At 39.4% G+C, this 24,911-nt stretch overlaps 1 protein-coding gene across 3 annotated transcripts in view; it reads left to right on the forward strand.

Moving 5' to 3' along the window:
- Positions 1-24,911, forward strand: part of CCSER1 (coiled-coil serine rich protein 1) — a 722,557-nt gene that overhangs the window by 56,619 nt on the left and 641,027 nt on the right. For all 3 annotated transcript variants that reach the window (XM_037379375.1, XM_037379393.1, XM_037379385.1), the window contains exons 2-3: positions 17,251-18,598; positions 21,191-21,378. In XM_037379375.1, coding sequence (XP_037235272.1) covers positions 17,290-18,598; positions 21,191-21,378 — 1,497 coding nt within the window. In that variant the 5' untranslated portion in view covers positions 17,251-17,289. The remainder of the gene's footprint in view (positions 1-17,250; positions 18,599-21,190; positions 21,379-24,911) is intronic.

The raw sequence follows: 24,911 nt of genomic DNA on the forward strand, positions 1-24,911 counted from the left end.
CCCTGGACATAATTATTAGAGCATTAATGAGCTTAAGAGCTAACAGAGAGTGCAGTCTCTGCCCTGCTTGACAGGAATTCAGGACTAAAGCAGATGTCTTAATTTTGCTGGTGGTGGTGTGGGAAAAGGAGTAGAGCAATAGTGTAATTTTCAGCATGTGGTGGAAGTTAAAGGACTCTATCCATTTTCTAGCTAGGTTGAAGACTGAAAGAGAGAGGCAAGGGTAAAATACATGATCTTTCCAAAGCGTATAAAAAATTTAAAATTCATATATGGTCAACAACTACACAGGTTTTTTTATTTGATAATTGGCTATTAACTAAGAACAACATAAGACAAAGGCTTTAAAAGTATGTCTGAAGGGACGCTTTTGGAATCCCCCAGGGACTGTGGTCTGCACAGAAGCTTTGGTAGGGAATATCAAAAGTCAGTGAGGGGAAGAAACAGGAAATTTAGTGTTATTCCACTGTTTTGAGGTACTCGGTAAATGCAGATAAGAAGATAAAGACCAAAAGGTGTGCTATCAAGAGACATCTCCTGCATTTTGTTAAGCCTTTTGGTTGACCATAGAAGACCTAAGAAATCCTGATCTGAGTTAAAAGTCATGAGAAGAACATGTAATATGAAAGAAGAGGTTGTGGCTAACTAAAAGAATTGCAAAATACCTATATTATCTCTAGAGCCAAGGCAGAGGAGGAGGAAGACTGATTTCTACTGACTTCCATCAGCAGTCTGTGATGTGTAATCCTTGTTTGTAAGACTAACTTAGAAGCACTATAGAAAACTTCAGACTGTGACAAAATAGCCACTGTTTCTGTACCATTATTATGATTTTGTCTTGCACCTTCATTTATGAAGTTCAGATACCTGTTTTGTATTTGAGTTGTAAACCCATTGAGGTATGGACCATATTTTCTTAAATGTAGGCATATGGTATACCATAGGGTGCCTGAGACAAGACCTGCAGGCATTGATCTAATCCAAGTAATAAATGGTTTCTGAAATAATAAGTTCCTTTTTTTTTCTTCTCTTTTAATACTGATACATTTGTCACCAAATGGAGAAGAAAAACTATCTTGAAGCTTCTTTAGGCAGCATTTTTCTTTTTAAGAAAAACTTAATTTCCATTTGGTGTTTTCCTTTATTAGGTTATGTCTGGTCCCTGTCAGACTCTGGAGGATTGTTACCTTGTTTCTTAAGTCATTTGCTGCATGTGGTATGTGTGAGATTTGCCCTTGTGGCACATGCTCTTGACAGAAGAAAATGAGTGAGACTTGCTGTTCCCATCCTATGTCATCACTGAGCGTAAAGGCACTGAATGTAACACTCTGAAATTATCTCATAAAGTTTATGTGACCTTTTGCTACAGCCTATGTTAGCAGTAGTCAGACACAGTAGATTTTAAACTTGTCCCTCTGCGCAGAATAGAGATTTTTTTGAAAGATCTCAGTAAGACTAGCTAGTGAAGACTGCTGTGGGTCAGGTGTTTCTGAATATCTCATCCCAGCTGACAGATGGCACAGCACTGTCACTCTTTCAGTTTCTTGGGAATGCTTTTAAAGTTCTAGAAATTTCATACAAAATACTTCCTGCTCTGCTAAAGCAGAGAGGTTTGTTTGCTTGCTCTGAAGCTGACACTTTGCTATCTGGCAACAGAGCTCTCCTTTATTACTTCCAAACATTTCCTCTGTGTGGACTGTAACTCTCTCCCTGTCATCTTGTTAGCATTGTTTTACAGCATGTAAAGAGAGTCTACAAGCAGGATACTTGCTTAAATGAGTGATTTACAAGGCAAAGCAACTGCTTACTAACACATGCAGTTGACAGGGCTAATGAGAACTACTAGGCTAAGCATTAATACACTTGCCATCCTGGTGAGACTTCTGGATCCTGTGTGCTTGCTCCTGATTCATGCTATCCATATTTTGGTTATGCCATCCATGCACATCCCCACAAGAGTAACAAGCAGGTGTACTATACCAGGATTCAGAAGGTTGCTTCCAAGTTTCAAAATAAGGTTGCTTAATATGACTGCCACTGTTGGAATTGAGCTGACATTGTTATTTTGAATTTGGGTTGCAGTTTGCATCTTTTAACAGAACGTTCCCTGTATATGTGTTTAATAAGTAGTAGAGCATTTCAGTTAGCTTATTTTGTCTTTTTTTCATAAAGAAGAATAATCAAAATACACATTCAATTTCTGGAAAATCATGAAAATATAAGGAAAGCAGCAAATGTGCAAAGAGATTCACTGTTGAACAGTATGCTCATTTTGGGTATTAACAAGAGTTATTATGCACAGAAGCTGGTAGTAACAGTAGCTTAAATGTCTGTTCTGGCTTTTAATTTACTAGTTTTTGACAGTTTGAAAATTTCATTATGTAACACAAAAATCAAGAAGTACATGAAAATTAGAATATGGAGATCAGTAGATGTTTTTGTATTGAGATGAAAATATGCAGTTGTGCTATGGTATAGGAGGGCCTGGTTAAGCAGTTGTTCTGAACACAAGACATTTTTCTACCTAGTGTGCAGCGTCTGAATCCTGTTGCTGGCTTATTTTCATTTTTATGTTGCTTAAGGGACTTTTCCAGAGCTACATGCCTCAAAATCAGTTTGGGGGCACCTTTGTGGGTCACCTGGAATTTAAGTTTGACACTAGAATACAGGATCTCTTGCTTTCTGAGTTATGCTAGCAGGCTTTGTGCAGTTGACAACTTTTAGATGCCTTTCCATGTTTCTTTGCAGCTCTGGGAACTGGGCACTGTCACAGAATCACAGAATGGTTTGGGTTGGAAGGGACCTTAAAGATCATCTAGTTCAAGCTCCCTGTGCCATGGCAGGGACATTTTCCACTAGTCCAGGTTGCTTGAAGCCCCATCCAGCCTGTGCTTGAACACTTCCAGGGATGGGGCACCCACAGCTTCTCTGGGAAAACTGTTCCAATGTCTCACTACCGCCATCATAAAAAATTTCTTCTTTGTGTCCAGTCTAAACCTACCCTCTTCCAGTTGAAAACTGTTGCTTCTTGTCCTGTCACTACATGCCTTGGTGAGAAGTCTCTCACTGTCTTACCTGTAAGCCCCCTGTAAGTATTGAAAGGGCACATTACAGTCTGCCTGGAGCCTTCTCTTCAGGCTGAACAACCTCAACTCTCTAGTCTTTTCTCATGGGAGAGGTGTTCCAGCCTGCAGATCATTTTCGTGGTCCTCCTCTGTCCAGTGTTCCATCCCCCAGTATTCCCAAGTCCTTCTCTGCAGGGCTACCCTTCATCCATCCATCCATCCCCCGGTCTGTACTGATAGTTGAGCTTGCCCCAACCCACAGGCAGGACCTTGTGCTTGGCCTTGTTGAGCTTCACAAAGTTTGCGTGGGCCCACTCCTCAAGCCTGTCAAGATCCCTCTGGATTACACCCCTTCCCTCTAGCACATGAGTAGCACCACTGTGCTTGGGGTCAACCATAAACTTCCTGGCCATGCACTCAATCCCACTGTCGGTGTTATTGATGAAGATATTATTAAATAATACTGGTACCAGTGCAGACCCTCGAGGGACATGACTCGTTACTGGTACCCACTTGGACATTGAGCTATTGAATGTAATGAATCATTGGCTTCGCTTGCAGGTGCAACAAAGCTTTCTGACTGACATTTCTACTTGGACACAGATACATCTAAGCCGAATAAGCTAAAATTATTGAATATGTAAAAGCAATCTGGGACCGTTGGGAAGGACCAGCCTTTGTAATACAAGCCACAATAGGAATAGTACTTACAGCTGGGAGTGCGAGTTTTGTTATCTGATCACTTAACGGCCATGGAGAAAGGATAGGTCTCGAGTAACTGTTTTTGCAACGGCTGAGACTATACGTTTGTATTCACATGTTTTCTGATATTTGTAGGTTACTTGGAAATTATGGAAGCACTATTGTTACTTCATATTGCAGAGCTGAGGTGTGATGGAGGAGGTCATGAATAGGCACTGCCATGAGCTAAAACTTAAAATTGTCCAAAACTTTTAGGTTTCTGTTGTGAGTGCTTACATAGTAAATGCGATCATACAGCTTAATTTTCTGAATTTTCCCTCCCGTTTACTAATTTTTCCTACACCCAACTTTATTTAGACTCAGCAGTGCTACTAAAGCAGCCAAAAAATGCTTGTGTAAAATGAACAATGTGCAAACTACTTTTCTCACTTATCTCAAAAGAGAATACACGAGCAAAACCTCGGATCTGTTTAGAGTCAGAAGTCAGTGGTACATAAATGTTGGTATTTTGTAAGTACATTGCAGAAATGGAGTAATATGTGCTTCTGAATCCCATTTTTTTAACCTGAAATTATTAAACTTTAATTCATGTGCAAACTGTTTACTTATTAAGAGTGATTGAAGTAATTGGGAAATACCCAGGCTTGTTTTTTGACACCTCTTTTATGCATTCAAAACCCTGTTTAAAAAACTCAGGAAAGCATGGAGACCTGCTGTATTTAGCTGTCTTTTAATTGGAGTTTTGTGTTCACACACCAGTGTGTGAAATCTGCTTTTATGTCTGATTTTTGGAACCAAGAACCATATGGTATCTTGGTTTTGCATTTTTTAGATCTTTGTAATTGTGCCTGCATAGCAATTAGGCTTGTGCATAAATTTCAAGAAAATAACGTACTCGTTTGGTCTTACTGTATAAAATGTACTGAGAATTCATTTCAGCTTTTACAATAACCCTAAAAAGCATTCAGATTAGGGCAATTTGGTTTACAGTTACTGTATAGTTAATTTTACCCTTTACAGTTTGTTTTACTATTCTGTCTTTCATTATGAAATGGCAAGACACAGGATGTCCAAATCGTCTATTGAAGGGGGGCTAAATTATATCCTTGTGCACTGATCCAGCAAACGGGGGGGCTAAATTATATCCTTGTGCACTGATCCAGCAAAGCACTTGGCATTGTGCGTATGTCCCGTAGACTTCAATGGGACCACTCATGTTTTGCAAGTTAAGTATGTGCTTTTAAGTGTTTTACTGAATAAGGATGAGATTATTCTCCAAGTCAAGCATGTGCTTAAGTGCTCGGCAGAATTGAATTAACATCTATGAGTTAGCAGAAGAAAAAGCAAACCTACAAGGTCTGCATACTTGTTGAGAAGGTCCTTTTTGTAAGCTCCAGTCGAGTTTAATGGCTCCAAGATAATGTCATTAGGCAATAAGTGTCAGTAAACTCTTCTGTGCAATATGTTTCGATGGAATTAAAAAAAAAAAAAAAATCAGGATGACTTTAGGAGTCATCCTCATTTGGACACAGTTTTATCACCAAGCGTCGTCTTTTTCCATCTTTTTGTCTTTTATGAACTTTCTTGAACTGTCTGTTCTAGACATTCATCTTCGCTCTAGGTTAAGAGGAAAGCTGAATTTCTTCCTTTAAGTTTCTGAGCAGTTCTGTATTTCAATAGAGGTTTCTTGTGTTAGGATGCTGCATTACCTGTTGTCTATATTCCTCTGCCTTGAGAAAGGCTTTCAAGCTGCCCACCCTGAATTGACCTGTGAGGTTATTTCTGTCATCATTTCCCTGTTGCTGTTGGCATCCTTGGCTCACCAATTTTCTTTTTATTTATATATAAAAAAAAATTTCTTTGCTGAACTTTGTATGCTGAAAATTGTTGGAGACGAAAAGTGGGCTACAAATCTGTTTCTTAGATGTGACAGGACATGTTGTAAGGAAATAGCAGTTGGTCTTCCTACCAAACTTAAAAGCATGGTGTAGTCATCTCTGCTCTCTGTTGTCCCAACCAGGAGGCAGAGTACAAATGGATTCTACCCCACTAAGAAGCTAATCTTTTGCTTGGACTTCCAGGACTGACTTAAAATGCTGGCTCTTACAAAAATGCCTTCACAGGTGTTCCTGATCTTTCAGAAAAGTCAGACTCACTTTGAGAGTTACATTTGACAATAAAGGGGAGCAAGTGATACCAACTTGGACGTAATGATGGACTCTGATTAAAGACCCTTCAAAACTGTACAGCTTTGTTTTGGTTAACAATGACAGGGCACACCAGAGACATCCAGGAATGTACAGTAAAAGCGTTGCCTGGCAAGATTAACTGTCACCTGCTCTGATTAATTTTGGGGATAATTGTTCAAAACAGTTGAAAATGGTGTGGAGGGAGGCTCAAATAACAGGTAACTGCATCAGTTGTAAGAGGCAATATGGTAAGGCAATAAACTTCGGATTAAAATGCAGTTGTGAAAGATTATTAATTGAGTATTTCATCTGAAAGAACTGTTTTCACCCATCTTGGGCTGATGTGTGCGCTTCCTTGTTTCTTGAGCAAGCTCAATGAAACAAATTTAGTCATTTGTTCATAGCAGCCACCGCATAGCTTCCCTTTTCTGGAAACACTCTCCTTTAATATAATCATTATTTCCCCTTGCCCGTTACTCTTCCCAAAGGGTTGCTTTTCACTGCACTCTGTCCTTCACCTCTTCTTGCTACAGCATCTTCTGTGTTAGTGGGGGTGAGTCAGAGAAGTATTGGGGAATCGGATTTAGTATTTGCTTCCCAAATAGTACTGACCTGACAGTAACCATGGACGGGTTGCTTCTTCTTGTACAGTGCTATTAGAATTGTCTTAAGTTTGTAAAGGTGTTTACGTTGATGTGAATAATTTTAACAAAGACTTATGTGAAAAAGTTGTAGAAAATTAGACAAATTATTTTGCTTACTTTTTAATTAATCCTCCTAAAAAATTTTAGGTATCATCCAAAGGTTCTTTATTTGGTTGTTTCTAAAATATGAAATCATAGAATGGTTTGAGTTGGAAGGGACCTTAAAAGTCATCTAGTTTCAGGCCCCCTGCCATGGGCAGGGACACTTTCCACTAGACCAGGTTGCTCCCAGCCCCGTCCAGCCTGGCCTTGAGCACTCCCAGGGATGAGGCATCCACAGCTGCTCTGGGCAACCTGTTCCAGTGTCTCACCACCCTCACAGGAAAGAATTTCTTCCTTGTATCTAAGGATTCTGTATTCTAAACATGAAGTTAAAATATCGGGTTAAAATATTCCTGGTATAATACACCATATTTCTCTGATAATGCAGCAATACTTTCCTGCAACCTTTCATCTAGCTGTCTCAAGCTGCTTTTAAAGGACAAAACTACGATGCACACGTTAGATGAAGGATAGGTTCTCATGAGTCCCTTGGTCACAGACAGACCATTGTGAAGTAGGAGGAGCACAGCTGATGGCTTCAAAAAGCCTTACTTTTCCACTTAATATCTAAATACTTAATTAGTACTTGGGGTAAGTGGAAACTGTGAAATACCATCTTTTTGTAAACTTTTCTGTGTTGAACTTCAGTTTGAATCCTAACATTAATGGAAGTCTGTGTTGTTTCATGACTACAAGCTGTGAATTTCCAGAGAGTTGGGTTCCTAAATCCAGAAGAAAGCAAATGAAATTAGGTGTTTTTCTAGGACTCCTATGACCTAAGATAATGTATTTTTCTTGTTAGGCAGTTCTGAGTTTGCAAGCTGGTTTCTTTTTGCCCTTTCTGTGCTTGCTTTGTGAGCTTCAGTTTTATGCTTAGACCTTCTTAACCTTCGGTTTTCAAAACAAAATACACGTCTTTGTTATGTGTATGTAAATGTGGTGTATGTGGTTCTGGGCTTTACTGCTATGGCACTGGGTTTTCCTATGTATGCTGTACTCATTGTCACAGAAATTTGAGCCGCTGTGTTTTAATCTTTGATTAACAATTCACAATCAGAATTGGAGTGTATGAATATATTCGGTTGTGTTGAGTTTTATTCTCTTTTACTGTTTTTGTTAGTAAGAAGATTGAAATGAGTCTGATAAATCTAATCTAGAAATAATTATATTTTCAATATAGCAAAAGGGGAATTGCCTGAGCCTTTGATAAGATTCATGGAGGTCTTCAGTAGAACATTATAAGTATTATGATTTATTTCTAAACATGTACAATTGATTCCTAAAAATGCATTCTTCTTATAAGTGGTGTCCAGTGGAGTACGTTAATATATAAAGAAACTAAAGCAATTGGTTTCTAATTAAAGTAATAAAATTATACAATATTTGGGATGGTAATTATGAATGTATTTAATATTCAGCCCCACAAGGCATGCATCTTATGTGTGGTGAAACCTGCAGGGAACGTGAATCATGTCTTTCTCTTTTGTTAGAGTTTAGTATGCTGTGAGTACCTTGCCTGGAACAGTCAGTCTGAGGATTATCAGTTAATTTTGTACCACCAGACTGCTTTCAAGGCATGAGTTGGGAATTGTTGTTCTCTTCTGTTGAGCTTGGGAGAATTTAGAAAAGAGCATTCTTGCTCCTGTTGCTGTTCATGATACATTATTTTGTGGTAACGTAGTCAACAGCTGCTACAGCGATGTACTAAAATTACTTTATTATTAAGAAAAGACCGGTCTGTAAATTAGTCTGCCAAATGTTAGGTGAAGCTTTTATGATTTGCTTTCATGAATACTGTTAGCCACATTGATTTATTTAATTTAATTTTTAAAATCCTTTCACTTATCTGAATCCCCTGGAAGAGTTCTTATTGCCCAGTCCTTTTCACCGTGAGGATGTAAGGTGGACCATGGGTCCCTCTGTCTCAGTACTCTGTTTTCAAAAGCAGCTCTAAGGAGACACTTAGAAGTAGGAATGGAGCACAGGTGTATGTATCTTCAGAACTACATGATTAATTTTTTAGGATTGTATAAATTTTCATCATAATCCCTTAAGGGATTCTGTACTTGGTCAACATAAAAAAAAAAAAAAAAAGACACAAACAAAATCCTGCTTCCATTAACTTAAACTGGGATTCTGCGTACTAGGAGTGATTAGATCATACATGTCTAAGTGTTGCTTTCACAAGAGTTAAAGAAGAATTACAGACGGGGTGACGGAGGCTTTTAGGGATGAAAGGCCAAATGGTTTAAATCAGCATGATTCACTTCAGTGGAGCCCCATGAATTTACAACAGATGAGGATTTGGTCCGGTTTAAATGCTGTTAAGGTCACACGTTCAGCTGGTGACAGAGGTAATAAATGACCCCAGCCCTTGTTGTCACTGAGGTTGCCATATACACAGCAGAAGCAGGCAGCACTTGACTGAAAAGCAGCCAGACTGGAAAAAAAATGCAGGAAGCTTTAGCATAAAAAATAAATTGCTTATGACACTGAAGCAGTGATTCTGGAAGATAAGAGGAATAGACACAGGAGAACCCAGAACAAAGACTTGTAGTTCTGCTGGGGCTGTGCAGTACTGAGACAGTTGTGAAGTGATTGCTTGAAGTGAGCAAGAGGTACACGTTTGTAATACGCTGAAAGACAGATTTCAGAAGGAACACATGAAAGCAGAACTTGAATTCACTACTGACTGTGCAAATCAGCTGGATCATGCTTTAGAGACACTTAAGACACTTTGTGAGCCAGCAGAATGTTTTAAGGAAGTTGTTTGTTCTTGGTTTTGTTGGTATTTTTTGCGTGGGGGAGCGGATGCTTTGTATGTTTGTGGAAGCTGTAGCTGATAATGGTGCTTTGCTTTATGCTACCAACAAGTTTTATGCAGCGAACAGTGCACCATGGGGTCGGAGCTAGGGCCATGTTATTCCTGGTATTTTCCTCATGAGAATACTGGCTGGCTTGTGCAGCAGTGATCTGTTCCACTTGAATTCCAGAGCAAATGGCTGGCAAGGAGTCTCTCCCTCTCTTAATGTCTTGGGTTAATGCAAATGCTGGATCTGCGGTTTTCCAATGTGTAAATGAGTCGGTGCTCTAGTGGGCAGGTTACACCTTTTTTTTTCCTGCATAAAGAAGCAAAGTCCTTGATTCTTTCTAGGTTGTTTTTCCTTCTTGCTTAAAAAAAATTACAGCTGAAAGTAAAATTGCTGTCTAGAAATGAACACATCCCCTATTTATGATTAAATCCTAGTATTTAGCCTGAAGTCCAAACATAGGTATTTTCATTAAAACCTTACTTGAATAAGATTTTCTGCTATCTTGTAAGCATTGTGAAAACGCTACTGTGTGTATCATGAGTGCGGGTGAGAGGAGAGAGAGGTGCGAGGGGAAGAAGGATGCTGTTTGATCCTATTGAATCCTATCTCGTCACCAGACTGCCATCTCTGTCCACCAAAGGTGTCTCGACATCAGTCAATGTCTTTTTGTCCCACTATGGTATAATTTCCATGTGCGGTCAGAGACCTGTATAAGTCCACTTCACTTCTTATAAGTGAATAATTCATGGCTGTCAAACACATTTGGTACGGGTAGTCAAAGGAGTGGATGCCATAACATTTGAATCACAAAGCAAGCATATAGTTTTCAGTACTTCTATTTCCAGGTTATTATTTATAGTTGTAACTGTTTCTAATTAAACTGTAAGTATTGTGAATACCAGAAATGCATTGTACGCTTCTCCAGAATCCAGTTGAGTCACAGAGGTGAGATACAGTTTCTCTTCTTGTTAAAAAACTAACACAACCCACCAAAACCAAGTCACGTGAATGTGACTGCTGCTTCGCTGTGGTATGGTCCTTGCCCTGCTTCCGACCTGTTTGTGTCCGATTGTTGAACAGGTAAAAGTTAGTACTTTATCTCCTTCACACAGTCAATCTTTTGCCAGTAGATGATCTCAGCGATAACTGAAGAGTAACTGGGTGCTGGGTGTATGTAAAGGCTATCAGTAAGAGTGGTTCAGTTCTGTTTGGTATTTCGTATGTTATACCAAAGTGCCTTGAGAGAATATAATCTGATATTGATGATACAGAAACATTTGAAGTAGGGAATGATTTAAATGTAGGTAGGAGACAATTGTGGCCTCTAGGTTTCTAGAGATCAGTTTTCCTGGTTCTCTTTTAGTAAACCCACAGTTCACATAGCACAAGTAGGATGAATTTACATACCCACGGATAATGAATGAAAGAATGAGTCACATGTCACCTGTCTCATTTGCCTTCTGGCTAATCTAAAGTCAAAAGAGGATATATAGATAAGTTCTCTCCAGTTTTCTTCTATGAATGTTTGTTACACTTCTAATCTCATACCAGCAATGGGAATAGCAGTAATGGACTTAAGAAAGGGTTGTCTTCAACAGGTACAAGACTAGTCAAAATGGCAGATGTGGTTTTGATGCATGTGTGGCTTCAAATTTGTTTATTGGAAATTTATCTGTCTGCTTCCCCTCTTATTTTCTGAAAACACAGGAGCATTTGAAAGTAAAGATAGGCCTGGGCTGCAGAATACAGGAAACTGAAAGAAATTTCATGTCTTGCCTTGGTATACCTCAGGGCTTGGATTCTGTGTTCTGTTTTTCCAGATACATAAAAGCTATTTTGGCCAGTCAGTTTTCAGTACGTAGGGAAAAAGTGTGTGGAGTAGTATGCGTGTGCATGTGTAGACACACATAATTATTTAAAGGTCTAGCTCTCGATGTTGGGTATTTGTCTTTTATTTATAAAAACTGTTGAGAAAAATTGACTCCAAGCAAGTGTGGACATGGTAGTAGCTTATAAAATTTTGCAGTGACAATATGGCTGTGGCTGCTGTTGCACAAGATACATTCTTGAGCTCTGTACCACGCTGCAAGGGTTACACGCACAAGGAAAGAAAAGGGAAGAGTGTTATTCACACAAGCAAGTGGAGCTTTATGTATTGGAAGGAATTCCACGTTTCATTTGCAAAACCAAATTGCTTCAGTATCAACATTCCCACCCTTCTTAGCTAGTACTATCTATTATACAGGCATTTGCCTTTGCTAGAATTTTCAGTAAGGCCCTATTAGTCCAGTTACATTATTCCTGATAACAGCTAAAGCCCTAAGTATTTATGTGCAGGTGTTTCTTTGTTTGCTTTTGTTTTTAATGTAAAACAGTATTTTTTCTCCTTGTGTACAGAATCGGTCACACATAGTGATCTCTGGGAACTATGCTGATAAAACCAAGTCACAAATGTACTAGAGAGACAAATAATATTGCAACAATACTGAAGGCGGTAATGCTTAAATGCTGAGGATAACGTAGTGCTGGAATCTGGTGGAATTTTAATGATTTGGGAGGGGGACACAGGCTTGAATGTTACCTGTTGGGATAAAAGACCGCTCCTTACAGGTGTATCAGCTGTGTTAGGACTTCTGTTGACTCACCAACAATTAAAAATACTTGTTTTCATGTGTTTTGTGGGTGTTTGTAGTATCCTGGGGTAAATTTAATTTCTGTGTAAGTCTGGAGCCAGCTAGTCCATGGCGACTATGTGTATTATGTGGTCCTTGCCGTATGGTAATGCTCACGTGAGGGATGGAGTATGTTTGCAGTTTGAGTCACATGTTAGTCCCGTGTGTTTTGCTATATTATATGGTTTCTGATTCAAAGCATTAAAGAAAATGTATCATCTCCCTTAAACTGTGAGTGCAGCCTAAAAATCATACTGCTGCGGAGGACAGAGGTAGGGAGCAGAGGAGTATTGAGGTTCTGCTGTGATGTAAGGTTGCAGCCTTTCAGCTTTGTGTCACATCATGTCCCAGTTTAAACTTAGATAGCTAATTCAATTTTCTTCTATGTGTGGAAGATAATGTTTGGTATATCTAGGAGGTACACCTTTAAGGAGAACATCTTTAGGAAAGCTTTGCTTAAAAAGTGTTGAGAAGTAGGTAGTGTTTGTGCTGGCCTACACATGAACAGTTCTCTGTTGAATAAGCATACATTAACTTTTGTACATGTATTGGCTTTTTGCACGTGTACACGTTATCACGGTAATGGTAAAATTGACAAATAATTTCAACTTCTAAATTTTGCCCAAAGGCAATGAGAAATGTAAAAGGTGAAAGACAAAGTAGATCTGCGGCTCCATCTACTGGAGTTCCAAACCTCCGTCGAGACTTGCTCCACGTTGAACGAACTGTGCTCCAGCGTGCTTCTGTGAGTAACTGCTTGGCAGAAGCTGACATAAAAAAATACTGGGGTTGTTTTTTCAGCTGGTGGACTGGTGGAACAGATTTCTCTGGAGACAGTGGTGTGATAGCTTGGCAGTTTTACCTGTTATAACACTTGTGGAGTTTTTCCCACTGTCACATTGACTGTCTGCAAGTTGAGCAGTTTGTTTCTTTTGACAAGATACAGTAATATATAACATCAGAGATGCTTGTATAATTCTTATCCTGTACACTTAAACATTTTATGCTCATACAAGTGCTGTAGGCAAGGTTAGGGCCTAATATTGTATAGTTGGATGATTCCTCCAACGATCTCCTGTGTGGAAAGAATAAGCCCCAAATATAAAAAACACAGCCTTTTTTGTTTTCTCTGGAAATTAAATACATGACTTTAAGATATTTTTGAGATTAATTTGCATTTTGCAACATCTTGGTGCAGATCAATGTGAAACTATTTCAATTTGATTAACTACTTAAGTTGCTTCCAAGAGGGAAAATATTTTGGTTGCAATTTGTCCATTTCTCTTTTTGCATTGGTTTTCAGCACAGGAGTTCAGAAACTGTGATCTGCAGCCAGGCTCTTGAAGAAGAGCAGGTCCTGAAATAATCCACTATTACTCTGGCTGCAATTAAATCTTTTTGAAATTGCTTACTTATTTTCCTTCAGTATATCAAGCTTTGTCTTGCATAATACCAGATGCAAAAATGTGCGTCAAAAATCCATTCCCTAAAAAGCAAAATTTGCATGTCTGTGTACTGCAGCACTGAGTAAACACTTCAGTTTCAGCAACAACTGGATTTTAGAACTAAAAAGTACTACAAAGTGATGGTTTGTGTATATGAGCAGGATTCAGACCTCTGTACAGAACACTGTGTAGACTATTTTTTGTGCTGTTCACATATGATAATGATGCAAAATATGTTTTGTCCTAAACAAGGAGCCAGATCTAATTGAAAGCCTGCCTAGACTGTCACTTTTCCTTGATCTTTCTTGTTTACTTGACTTCTTGTTAGTATTCTAACCCCCCAGTAACATTTTAAGATACATGGGGCTTTGTATTAGCTTTTATACTGACTACATAGTATCAGAATTGTTGTCCAGTTCAAATTTGAGAGTCCTCTGGAACAGCATAGTACCATTGCAAAGTTGTCTTTCTCTGCTGTTTTCTTTTTCCTCTGTTGCAGCTTTTATGAATGATGCTAGTAGGGATGGAGAAGTTACATAGAGAAAATTGGTGGGTTTGTGAAGAATATGTAGCATGAGTGAATCTCACTCTGTAAGGGTTACGTCTGTAAAGTGGTAAGCACAAGCAGTTACGTTAAATGTGGAGACTGAAATGCAACACATCCTGTTTTGCTTAGAACAGACATGACAGTTTACGACTCCTGCAGTAAGTGAAAAAACAACTGGAAGATCCTGTTTGATTAATATGTGAGAGTATTAATATCTGGAAATATGTATTATTTTTTCCTGTGTTGCAGGTAGAATGGTCACTTTAACTCCATGCTAAACTTTGGCACTTTCACACTGCAAGATGTGTGTGTTTATTTATTTATATATATATATATACATATATTTATATATATATATATACATGGTATATGCAAATAATATTAAAATATTAATAAAATATTCAAATTATTCAAACTGTATATGCACATAAGCATTCATATATGCATATATATGTGTATGTATGCATGGATTTGTGTGTTTGAAGAAATATCCTCTGATAGCTTTTGTAGACCTAGAAAGAACAGTGCATTATAATTAGGTCATATTTTACAGGTGAGGATTTCTGCAACTTATACAATAAGAGAAATGTTGACAGTTTATTTGTGCTCTTCCTTCAAGAGGCAAGGAAGGAAGAATATCTGAATAAATGCTGTTTTGTTATCTGCAGTTAGAGGCAACATATTCTATTAAAAATTGTTGCTACCTGGAAAGCTAAGGCTGTGTACATTCATGGATTGGTTATTAGGAATAATCTCTATTGTTATTTAGACACAGCTTTTGTATTTCCAGTGAAAGTTACCATATGTGCTTTTTGCTCAGTTTTCTGCTTCTTTCTGCTCTCAACTCACAGAATTTTGTGATGATAGACCAGGATGGTTTGTTCTCCAGTGAAAGGACAATTAAGGTGTGGGCAGGAGAGAGACTGATGGAAGCAAATGTTTTGTCTGAGCGTAAAGTACCTGTAGTGGTTTAATATACGTTAACAATACTTTGCTCGTCTGCTGCAGCTGTAAAACTGCATTTTAAAGTCTTTTTTCAGCAATTACTAGGTCTCTTTAAAATACAATGAAACCCCCTCAAAATCTGTAAATAATCTTGTGTTGTGTGTGATGTGCAGATCCATACATATCAGTGTGCCTGCACGGTACACGTCGACAAAAGCACAAGAAACACAGCAGAGTAGGTCTGGCAGTGGTTAAAGAACCAAGAAGGGTTTTGTACAGGGAGGTTGGAGGGAGTTGCATGTGGCTTTCCAAAGTCCATTTTCAGTAGGCTGGGTTGTGGACAGATGAACAAGCTGGTGTAACGTAAGCCCCTGTGTGGGTTCACAGGGTCTCAGCTTCTTTGTGCTGTTGCCTCTGCTTTTGCTCTTACCGTGGTTGAAATGCAAACTACCTGACGTTTCAGTGGAATGGAACAACCGGTTGTGCATCCCTTCGTTTGGCGGGTGTAAAGTTATTCTGATAACCTGTGTGTGCGCCTGGACCGTCAGTTTGGGTTTGGGTTGCAGGACCTGGGTATTGTCTAGGGTTTTAGCTTGTCATCAGAGATCACCAATGACTTCTAGGAACTGGTGGCCATTCCCAAGCTGTTTCTCTCATCTTAAACTACAAAATTGCTTATTGATTCCTGGTGCCTGTGAATACTGGGGCTGCTTGGCAGTGTGTGTTCAGACTGGAGCTGTACTAGCTTTTTAAAAAAGCATGTTAACAATGCATAAAGCACAATCCAGTGTCTAGTCAGGAGTAGTGTCTGAACTTGGTTGTTACCCTTTCTTTCACAGTAATATAACATATATTTAGTTTTATTACTCCTTAAATATTGTTCCCATTTTTATTTATATATACATATATATTTATATATGTTGTTTATATATATACCCACTGTTATAAATACATATATTCTTCACGGATATCTGTTGTGGCCATGTAACGTGTATTAAATTGCACATTAGATGAATGAATTTGGTTTTGCACTTGACATACAAGCGTTGTTTAGATAAATGACCTGATTTTTATTCCTATGTGGTGAACGCTTGCAGCTCATGGAGTTGTACTTGGGCATTATACCTATAGACTCTCTTGTGGTATATGTTCTTGTGATTATATATCATGTTTTTATTGCTCCCTCAATGGTCCTGTCTCTTACAGCAGTAGTTTATTATCACAAGAACAAAAAGGAGATAGAACTGGTATATATTTCATAATGATTGATTTTCCTCTGCAGCATCTGCTGTGCTGATTAAAATAAGCTTTTATTGCTTAAATATTTATAAAAAAATGCAGAGTGTCTGTGTATGAAACCACTATTTTCAAAAAACTGCAAAAATAACTAGTTGTAAGCAAGTAGGCTACAAGAGGATTTCAGAGAAGTTCAAAGGAAACAGTAAGTTCAAATCTAAACGCATGATCCCATATTTTGACAGTAAATTCCTAGAACTTACAGTTCCTTAGGAGGAATTTTTAGTGGTACATATAGCTTGACTGCAATGCCAGCATTTTTTCTGCCATAAGGTGGTGCATACATCCTTTAGCAGGAGCAAATAAAGGAATTTAAAATCCAACTGAAAGTTCAGTTGAAGGTTGGAAAATTTAAATCCTCTTCTCTCTTGCAGAAATCTGAGTATTTAGGAACACAAAATAATGTATTGTTCTACTCGGATCATAAAAAAATGAAGTCTCTTCTAATAAGAGAGCTTACAGTTTATAAGGCTTGTTCCAAGAACTTATAAACCCAAGGACATTTGGGTGATATATTTGTGTGTCTTTTGGCACGTAGATTTTATACTGTTACCCAGTGTGATCTGTATTGTATAATATATCATATATAATACTGTGTCTCATCTATAGAATGTTTGAGCCATATCTTTGCTCAGCTGCTGGGTTTTCAGTGCTACCTATTGAACATCACTTTGAAATTCTAGAAGTCTTCAGTAATGCATATGCAACAACTTGCAGCTGTACATAAAATTGATGTTGACATCTCGTGTATTTAGGCTGACTTAAAGCCTGTTCAAGTGGACTTTGAGGCTGAATAATTTCTCTCTCTCTTTACCCCCCTCCCTGATTAGTTCATTGACTGCGAGGAGCCACGGACGCTTTGTGACCTGATGGGGGACTCGGGATCCAGACGATCGACTCTAGTGTCTCGGTTGCCAATATTCAGGAGAAGTATTAGCCGGAGACATGACTCCCTGCCTTCATCACCTTCTTCTGCTAATGCCATTGGTATCCATACCTCCTCTCCATCCAGCACTAATTCCAGCTCAGGGAGCACAGGCAAGCGCCGGAGTATTTTCCGCACTCCTTCCATTAGCTTCCATAACAAGAAGGGGAGTGAGCAGAAGCCTGACTCGGCTAGTCAAAATGTGAACATCTCAAATGGTGCTCAGTCCTCTCTCAGCACTTTTCAAAAACTGAGTTTAGAGGAACACATTAAAAGCAGAGGAAGGCATTCGGTTGGCTTTGGCAGCTCACGTAGCAAGAAGATAACAAGGTCTTTGACAGATGATTTTGAAAAGGGAAAGGAGCCCTCAGCTAATAAGAATGTCTTTATAAATTGCATAAGCTCTGGGAAGAACGAGGGTGATGACTCAGGCTTTGCAGAGGAGCAGAGCCGTTACTCTGTCAAACAGTCCACGCGAAAACTTCTCCCTAAATCTTTTTCATCGCACTACAGGTTTTCCAAACCAGTTCCGGAGAGTCAATCGGTTTCCTCTGTGCAGCCGTCAAGGTGCTTGTTGGAAGTTAAATCATATGTGGAAAGTGAACCTGTGATTGCCAAGTCCACTCCTCCGTGTTCGGCTGAGACAACAGAGTGCATGGGAAGCTCCTTGCAGTCCCCGTTGCTCTCGGCTGACCTCACGGCTGCCCAGACCCCTTCTGACTTTGTTGCCCTGACGGAAGATTCCGTTTCAGAGGTTGATGCTCTGCCCAGCAGCGGGACTGGGGCGCTGCTCACAGAGGATTATGGCCACCATGTCTCTACCTCTCAGATCATCTTTAATCCTGCTGCTGCTCCTGCGAGGGAAATGGATATTGTGGATGGCCATTCTGCTGATGCATCTCCTGTGAGTCACGCAAGCTTGTGTAGTGTTGAATCAAATACCTTATTCAAAACCTCAGCTGCTAATCAAACAAAAGTATTGTTGCAAGCTAATGAACTACACATTAATGATGCCAGGCACATAGGAGAAATGAACTCGGCAAATGCACATTTAGAAACCTTTGTGTTACAGCATAGAGAAGATCGAGCGATGCTCTCTCCAAAGGCACAGGCGTTGAGCAGGGACAGAGGTGAAAGCACACCATCCAAACACACGAGGGACACAGTTCCTGTAATGGAGTCTAAGATTGTTCTGTGTTCTGAACCACAGTCGTTTAAAACACAACAGGATTACGAAACAAACTGTTCTAAAGGTATGTCTTGTGGTCTTTTCGTTGCTGGGTTTGGAGGGCTTTTCTTTGCCTCAGTTCTTACGTAAAAAATTGTTTAGTCATAAAGTGTGCTTGTGGAGTTCCAAGTGCTAGCTAGGAAGTTCAAAAGTTATGAAGTGTGTCCTCCTCCCAAAATTGGAGGAATTAAATAAAGAGTCTATGATTTGTTCAGTTTGTGTTTTACGGTTTGCTAACACCTGTCAGTGCTGTTTGTAGCCATGCTTTCCTGTGGTAGAAAATGAACTAAGAAAGAGAGTGTTGATTCTTGCCTCTTGCTGAAGCTGGAATTTCTTGAGGCGTGCCTGATTTGAACTTGAGCCACAGAGCTGCATTATTTGAGATGGAAACATAGCCACAGAAATAAACCTCCTTTTAGTCTGGTTATGGAAAATAACACAGTTTGCCTTACATTCATCTGGGCTTTGAAATTTCCCAAATATTGCTTGCTGTGTGCAACTGGTGTTACAGAGTAGCTTGGAGTGGATGTTTCTGTGGCAGAGTATGAGAGATCCTGTTTCTGCTTCCATCTGAAATAACATCGTGCATGTCCTCATAATGTAATCTATGAAACAGAGAGTGTTAATTACCATCTAGATTTCACACTGGATTTTTAGCTTATGAAAAGGAATTGGGAAATATTAACCAGATTCAGTGGAAAGGCTGTGCCTAGAAATCCCAGTCTGTAGAGATGCGTATGAATAAAGGCACCAGGCCCTTGAGTGAAGGACACCTGTCAGAAGACATTTATTTCTGACAGTTTATTTTCTCAAACCAACGTGAAGGCTGGTGCTTTCTTGCGTAATCCTGAGGCTATATCTGGTGGGCCAAAATTTGTGAGAGTTAACAAGACTGCATTTGTAGTGTTTGTATTAGAAGATGAATGAGTGTAAACTCATATGAATTCATACCCATCTTTTGGCTTGGATATTTATCTAGGTATGTAAGTTCTAAGCAATCAAAAGCAATCTTGCTATTTGAATTATTTGTCAATGTAAGTCTTGGTTGGATATCTTGTACATAAATGGAAATATAAAGTCCAATTAAACCACTAAATTACCTTTCACCAGAAGGGACCTCTTTCCCTCAGAACCTTAGTCAATTGGGAGAAAAAATATTTCTGTTTATGTGTGTTACCAGTCCTGAGCACTCGGTTGGTCTTCCTTGCAACATTGGCTCATCTGTGAATGAGCTCATCTTTTGAATCTGACTTACTAGGGTGTACTGCAGAACAGCAAGTGAGCAGCTTGGAGTGATGTTGAGAAATACACAGTGTGTTTGAAACTCATGCATCAGGAGTTGTATATTTAATCTGTATTTCTGGAAGAGAGCAAACTGGATTTGAAATCATGGTAGGGTGATTTTTGTAAGTGGGGTTCCTGTTCACAGGAACATTAGAGCGAATGCTGCACTATATAAAAGCTGATGATTAATTGTTAGGGTTTTATAGTGCTGTTCAAAATGTGTATTTATTGGTTTTTGACTTGTGTGGTGAAGAATGTATTTTAAATTAGGAACTGGCCAAGCATACAAAGGGACTATTGAAAAAAGATACAAAATCCTGCCATATGAAATGAAACAAATACAGAAGAAATAAGGTATGGTTATATGTAGTTATATATGTTACAAACTGACTGGTTTGAACATTTCATTTTGCTAAAACAGTATTGAAAACCAGATGTGAATGCAAAATATTTCTGTGCATTTTCTTTGGTAATAGATATTTCCTCTTCTGTAGCTGGTCTCGTAGCTGATATCATTATAGAGAGCATCGTGAACATGACATTAATGTAAGAGCAGGTTTGATGTGCCGTAAATTTCTTAGTATACCTTTATATATTTTTGTGTGATATGTATTTTTTTGAAAAGCCTTAGAGAAAATGTCTGTTCTCTCACAAAAGGCAAAAGAAGATAAGATTTTCTGTTACATTTATTTTGCTATTATACTTTTCTCTTTCCCCATCTCTAAATTTTCCCAAACACCTCAAAATGTAATTGTTCCTCCTCTTTTCTGATGTGTTATTGTTTAACTGGTGTTGGGGACGGGGATTCAGCCTGCTGGCTGTAGGCTGGGTTTGGAGGGTGCTGATGCAGAGCTGAGCTAGAAAGGCCAAACAGAAACAAACCAGGATGCATCCCTGTCCTGTGCAGCGATGACAAAGCTGTGACCTGGCCCTACAAAACCTTGACTTTCCTCGGGGTGCAAGGTAAGGCAGGTTGGGTTTTGGCTCCAGTGGACCAGCAATAGCTTCTCTAGTGGATTTTGCTGGACAGTAGTTTGGAAGTGTCTTAGAACGAGTGGAGAGAGGAAAGGATGAAGCAAAGGGCCTTCTGGATTCTGTGAGGAGCTGTGGACCGGGCTGTAGTATGTGGAGTATCCTAGTCATGGGGGGCTGAACAGCAAACTGGTGGCCCAGCTGACACTTTTATCTAGGTAAAAAGGATCTGCTTTCTATGGAACATCTCTTACATGAATGCCTTTCAATGTAAGCATCTCAAGAAAAGCACCGTTCTAATTAAGAAAATATTTGTAGAGAGTAATTCTTTTGTGATTGCTGATTGTTTCTCTATTTGTAGTTGATCTTGCCAATAGCCTCAGTCCGTACCGAGAAGGCAGATTTGTTGAGAAACGACTGAGGTCCTCTTCAGAAGGTACTGCTGGGGGCAGTCGGCTGATCATAAAACCAAAGGATGGAAATACAGAAGAGCTTAACAGCTTACGGAAGCAGAGAGCAAGCTCATCCTCTTCAAAGATGAACAGCATGGTGAGTTTTTTTGTTTTTCTGTCATCGGTGTAACTGTAATGAGAAGCAGCAACTTTACTAATAATGGGTGGTAATAAAGGTGGGGGGGAAGCCGTCTCAGGCTTCCAAAATGTGATCCAAGCTCAGCTATAGATACTAAAAGTACTTTTTTCAGGGCGTGACATTGTGAAAAGGTTTACATACTTTCTGTGTGGAGATTCTTGTCATGCTTTGCTAATTTGCCTGGGAGAGAAATACTGGGAGAGGGAACTGCGGCAAAACTCACCATGACTATTTCTGAGGTTAAATACAGCGGGCTATTCTGGGTCAACGTTTTATTGTTACTGTGTTACTTAGTTCATGGACTCATGTCTGGTCTGAACGATGAGAGATTCAAATCAGAAGTGGGATAGAAGTGGTCTGTAAGGAGGCTCCTTTGAGAGGTCCCAGTGGCCCCTTTAGAAACAAGTGACAAGTCTGAATGCTTTCACTCCGAGCACAAGGTAAGGAGGAGAGGAAAGGATCTCTTCTCAGAACCCTTGAGGGACTGGAAGAGCTAAGACAGAGCAGGTAACTGCAGGAGAGTACTTTTGAAACCTCTTTGAGTAGAACAAAAGTAGAAGGAAGGGACTGACAACTTTGTGCTTTCCTATAGCCAGAATAAACATTTTAAGATGTGTGTAACTTATGCATGTGCTCTCTAGTGAGAGGAATAAAGATGCTAAGATTGAAAATCTACAGCAATGGCATCCACTCTTTAGTTTATGGGAATCACTAAAACAAGTTTTATGGCCATTATTAGTTTGAAATATTTTATTCAACAGGCTAGCTGAAAAAAGGAGGATTCATTTTGTACTCTCATCTGAACACTGCTTTCCATAGAAAAGAAAAAGCTCCAAGTTTGTTCTCCCTGCCTAGAGATGCTAAACAGATGTATAAATAAAGGGGCTTTTTCTTTTTAGGTTTATGTGATAGCCATTATGTTACTACGTTGCAGGACCAAACACATCCGTGAGAGACTCTGATGCCTTTTATAAGAGACAACTTTTGCAGTTTTTCAGAGATGTGAAACTGACTGGTGCAAACTGACTTTAGATTTTGAGTTATGTGCTTTTTTGATGTAGTTTTACGGGCTAATACCAAAATTCAACAATTCACATCATTACTTAGATAACTTTTATGACAGTATGCTGCTTTGGGTGCCACTACACATTCTCTCATCCAAGAAGCCAAGTAAGGCTAAAATTGTCTTCCTCTGTGAGATTCACCCATAGCAGTTCCTGGTTGGTCATATAAAAATAGGTCCCCAGAGAAGGATCTGATCTAGTGTGAAATCCTCTTACAGAAACTGTGGCAGGAAATTGGGGGTTGGGGGTTCCCAAGAGGATGTGAAATCTGTCTTTTGTTGTGGTGGCTCTCGCCCACGTGTCTGAATGTATCATCCAATGTTCCTTTGAGGCTGGGCTCTCAAGTGATACTGCAGATGGCAGGGGAAATCCACATCAGTACCAAGCACATTTGTACTGTGTGTGGCCGATGCATAATTTTCCAGTGTACCGGTGTCCTGAAGCAATGGTCACTAAACCCACTCAACTACAATGGAGCCACTTGATGTCTTTAACAGAAACACTTGCCCCTATACTTACTTTGTGTAACCTGGGCAGATTGGATTACCTCCACTTCAATGACAGGATTATTCCCTTAGCAGTATCAGATTGTGCGGTTTTATCAGTATTCACTGGTTCATTTTACACTATCACAAAAGGGTGAGAGGCAAATTAATTTTAGGAAGAAGATGATCTTACACATCTTTCTAGTTTCTAGATTGTTGCCAATTTGTCAGATGAGATGAAGTAGTACAGTAATGCAAAATTTATTTCAACAATGAAACCTTGATTTTGAAAAGTGTTTTTATCCACTGGATTATTACACCCAGAGACACAGCATAGAAATGAAGAGGTAGAATTGTTACGTAGTAGAAGAAACCTTTGTGCTAGTGAAGTGTATAGTTCTAGTGTGTTTCTCTGTTTTTGCAGGAAGTTCGCATCCAAGTATCAGTGAATAACATCTTACTTCTCAAAGACAGAACGGACATGATGACATTTTAAAGATGCTGTTTCATGTAGGCATACAGACAGAGATGGTTATGCAGATGTAGTGCCTGCTGTAAAAAGCTGGTTAACCCCTGGCTCAAGCCTGTAAACCTGATTCGGGTTATTAGACCCAAGCTATTACGCAGAGCTCTCCGCTCATTTAAATACGAGGCCAGACCGATGCCATAGCACCTCATTCCATTTAGCCCTGTATTAATGAATGTGACAACACAGAAACAGCAGGAAGTAAGCAAGGTGTGTATGGGGGGTTAGGTGTTAAGTCTCTTATTGATGTTTTGTGTATGAAATCCACATGGGTTTTTTCCACTTCCATTAACAAGACTGTCTGCAAATTCACAAGCGTTTGCTCGTGCTTACTTATGGGTCAGTCACAGGCAGTCACAGACCACAAACTTTTACATGAAGACTATTGTGTGTGCTCATGAGTGAAAGCTAAATTATTGCTGCTTTCCCCCCAATACATACGAGTATCATCCTCATATGTTAAGAAAAATACTAGATGAAAGCTCTTTTAGGAAAAAGTGATGTTTAAGAACAAGTAAAACAAACCCCCAAACCACCACCACCTCACACATACACCACCCCTCGCCAGCTCCTGCCCTGCCCCACACATCCAGAAGTCAGAGTTCCCTGGATGGAAAAGTATTTAAACCCTGAAGAAATGGAATGTTCTTAATAATAAATATCTGACCAGTAAAAAAGGCCCTTCAAAATGTTGTACACAAACAATTAATGTTTAACACCGCACTAGCAGATTGTTACCGGTGAATGACCCTAATGAAGAACAGAGAGTGGTGGTAGCTGCTGATGCCAGTTTTCTGGCATCGTCCAGACATCGTGTTACGCTGAAGAAGCTTTGTGGTGTGGAAGTTCCCTTCCCTCACAAACTGAAAGAAGTCTTTCAAGATGCTCTTGGCTTTCTTTTTCGTGTTAGCAGACAGTGTCGGTGGCTTCTGCTGAGGGGCTGGCAGGAGTGGGGAGCCAGAAGAACCAAGGGGGTGCTAGATTTTCACAGGAGATAAGAGGAAGAAGCAGCAAATATTAGTGTCCGAGAAAGTGTTCTTTATCCTAAACAACTTGCTCAGCAGAGTATCTTGCATGATTGGCAGTGCTGTTTTTGAGGATGATACGTGCATCTTCTACATACTGAGAATATGTGTCAAACCTACAAAGATGGTCACTACCTCCTCCAAGAGTGGCATTAACTCACTTGGGAGATGCTAAAAGTAATTTATAAACTGGGCAGGAGCAATGCTGCTCAAAAATAAGATTTAGGGTAAGAAAAAATCTTTCAAAATAGCTGTGCAAACGTGCCGGTTTCGTGGTGATGTAAATAATGAACTGAAACAGACGCTTGAGATGAACTGCGTAGGTTACTAATGACGTGTGGGTTTCATCAGAATTCTTTCAAAGCCATCATTCCTGCAGTGACCGATCTCT

The sequence above is a fragment of the Falco rusticolus genome, chromosome 1 (assembly GCF_015220075.1).
Source record: "Falco rusticolus isolate bFalRus1 chromosome 1, bFalRus1.pri, whole genome shotgun sequence".
Taxonomy (NCBI): Eukaryota; Metazoa; Chordata; class Aves; order Falconiformes; family Falconidae; genus Falco; species Falco rusticolus.